The sequence below is a fragment of the Lolium rigidum genome, chromosome 2, assembly GCF_022539505.1.
Source record: "Lolium rigidum isolate FL_2022 chromosome 2, APGP_CSIRO_Lrig_0.1, whole genome shotgun sequence".
Lineage (NCBI taxonomy): Eukaryota > Viridiplantae > Streptophyta > Magnoliopsida > Poales > Poaceae > Lolium > Lolium rigidum.
Window position 1 is genome coordinate 98,862,473 of NC_061509.1, and position 2,566 is coordinate 98,865,038.

Consider the following 2,566-nt stretch of genomic DNA (forward strand, 5'->3'; position numbering starts at 1 on the left):
AATACCTGTAGCCCATGACTGAAAAAAAAACAGTCACATTGCAAATTTTTATAACGTTTTTTTTTAGAATAGCAAATTTTTATAACTGCATTAGAAAAAATGTAACAATATACATATCTGATTCTAAATGTAATAGCCCACCATTAAAGGCCCAACAACTAGCAGAGAAATGCACCTAACAAGCCCATGTCTTGCTCAGGCTAGCAACTAGCTACACCACACCAGGAGGCGAGAAACACGCTCGCACATAAACAAATCAGTTATTCAGATGTATACCGTGACGACTCTATATATATCGTAGCCCCCGGCAACTCAAGAAACGTGCTTACCCAGCAGCAAGCAGCAACTGGTAGCATCAATCAGACCCATCCTAGCAAGCAGCAACAGGTAGCATCAGCGACATGGCCGACGAAGAGGCGTGCATGTTCGCTCTGCAGCTGGCCAACTCGGCTGTGCTGCCGATGGCGATTAGGACATCCATCGAGCTGGGCCTTCTGGAGACTCTTGTGGGCGCCGGCGGGAAGTTGCTGACTCCCGAAGAGGCTGTCAAGAAGCTGCCGTCCAAGGCCAAGCACCCGGACGCGGCGTCCATGATAGATCGCATGCTGCGTGTGCTCGCCTCGTACAAGGTGGTGACGTGTGAGGTGGAGGAGGGCAAGGACGGCAGCCTCTCGCGCCGCTACGGCGCCACGCCGGTGTGCCGGTGGCTCGCCCCCAACGAGGACGGCGCCTCCATGGCCCCGTTCGCTCTCCTCACCCAGGACCGCGTCTTCATGGAGGCGTGGTGCCACATGAAGGACGCGATCCTGGAGGGCGGCAGCGCGTTCCACAGGGCGTTCGGGACGTCGTGGTTCGAGTACGCAGGCCAGGACGCGCGCTTCAACCGACTCTTCAACGAGGCCATGGAGCACCACTCGGTCATCCTCACCAAGAAGCTCCTCGAGCTGTACAAGGGCTTCGACGGCATCGGCACCCTGGTTGATGTGGCAGGCGGCGTGGGCGCCGTCATCCACGCCATCACCTCCAAGTACCCGAGCATCAAGGGGATCAACTTCGACCTTCCCCACGTCATCGCCGACGCCCCGCCTTACCCCGGCGTGGAGCACGTCAGCGGTGACATGTTCAAGAAGATGCCCTCCGGCGACGCCATCCTCATGAAGTGGATCCTCAACTGCTTCAGCGACGACGAGTGCGCCACCCTGCTCAAGAACTGCTACGACGCGCTGCCCGCCCATGGCAAAGTCATCAACGTCGAGTGCATCTTGCCGGTGAATCCGGACGCCACCAACGGTGCGCAGGCGTTGATCGCCGTCGATTTGAGCCTGCTTGTGTACAGCCCGGGCGGCAAGGAGAGGTACCACAGGGACCTGGAGAAGCTCGCCAAGGGCGCCGGCTTTACCAGCGTCACGGCCACTTACATCTTCGCCGACTTCTGGGCCATGGAGTACACTAAGTAGTAATATCCATGTTCCAAATTATAAGACATTTTGGTAGGCTAAACTCACCTACCAAAATATCTTATATCTACGAACGTAGGTACTACTAGACAAAGATCATGTTATCGTGTTATATTTTCTGCTGCTTGCTATATTTCCTTCAGTTATTATGTATTCTGCTCTTCAGAAATAAATGGCCACGCAGCGTGAGTCTGTTCACGACGTGAGCTCAAGATGTCAACTCAGTCATTGGATCTTTTACTAAGCCCTAATAAAGCGTTTGCATAATTGTTTTTGCAAAATGGGGCCCGGTCTCTATTTGTTAATTTGGGGAAGACTTGTATAGGATCACTCCATTACATGAGATCATAGGATCAACTAGCAAAATTTATTTGTACAAATTGCAAAAAATCTGAAACTTGTATACAACATACTTACAGGTTGTATCTACAACTCCAAAAAATATTCAGCCCAAAAGTTCATCTACAAACAGAGAAATAAAAATTATAAACCCTATTGTGAATAGTGTCAGCTTTAGGTGAACATGATTTCACACTATTGACACCTAAGATTTGTCTTTTCTTTGTTCTCTAAGTGTAGGTCGAATTTAAAGCCGAGCATGCCAGGTTTTAAGTATAGCTCGGTTTTGGATGTACCATTTTTTTTAGAAGTATGTTATTTTCAACCAAATTTCAATTCCATTAGATGCCCCACTACACAACAATCCATAGAAAATTCTATACCTAATATTAAATAGGAGGACCATCTTCTCGTATCTATCTTGTTGCTATATCATAATAAAAATTCATCCTTTTTATATTAAGCACATAACTCCGTGGCTATGAGCAGCGACACTCAGGATTCACGTCGGGACCGCCTCACTAACAAAAAGCTCTCGAAAAAAAGTGTATATTCCAATTCTTTCAGGCATCTGCAGATGGACGTGGTGGCGGAGAAAGTTTGGAAAAGCGCAGCTCCCCTTAAGTGCAAAATCTTGTGCTGGCTCGCTGTGAGGAAGCGCCTCCCAACCAACGAGCGCCGCTTTCGACATCGCCTCGGGACCTCTGCAACGTGCCTCTCCTGCCCTCAGGATGAGGATACTGACCACCTCCTCCTTCGCTGCCCCCGTG

General features: G+C 49.7%; 1 protein-coding gene across 1 annotated transcript; it reads left to right on the forward strand.

Moving 5' to 3' along the window:
• Positions 1-392: 392 nt before the first annotated feature.
• Positions 393-1,457, forward strand: LOC124686977 (tricetin 3',4',5'-O-trimethyltransferase-like). The gene has a single exon (XM_047220840.1). The coding sequence runs from the start codon at positions 402-404 to the stop codon at positions 1,455-1,457; it is 1,056 nt and encodes a 351-aa protein (XP_047076796.1). The 5' UTR covers positions 393-401.
• The last annotated feature ends 1,109 nt before the right edge of the window (positions 1,458-2,566 follow it).

What these genes read in the sequence shown, in the direction of transcription:
- LOC124686977 (XM_047220840.1), top strand. Translation starts at nt 402, where the DNA reads ATGGCCGACGAAGAGGCGTGCATGTTCGCTCTGCAGCTGGCCAACTCG.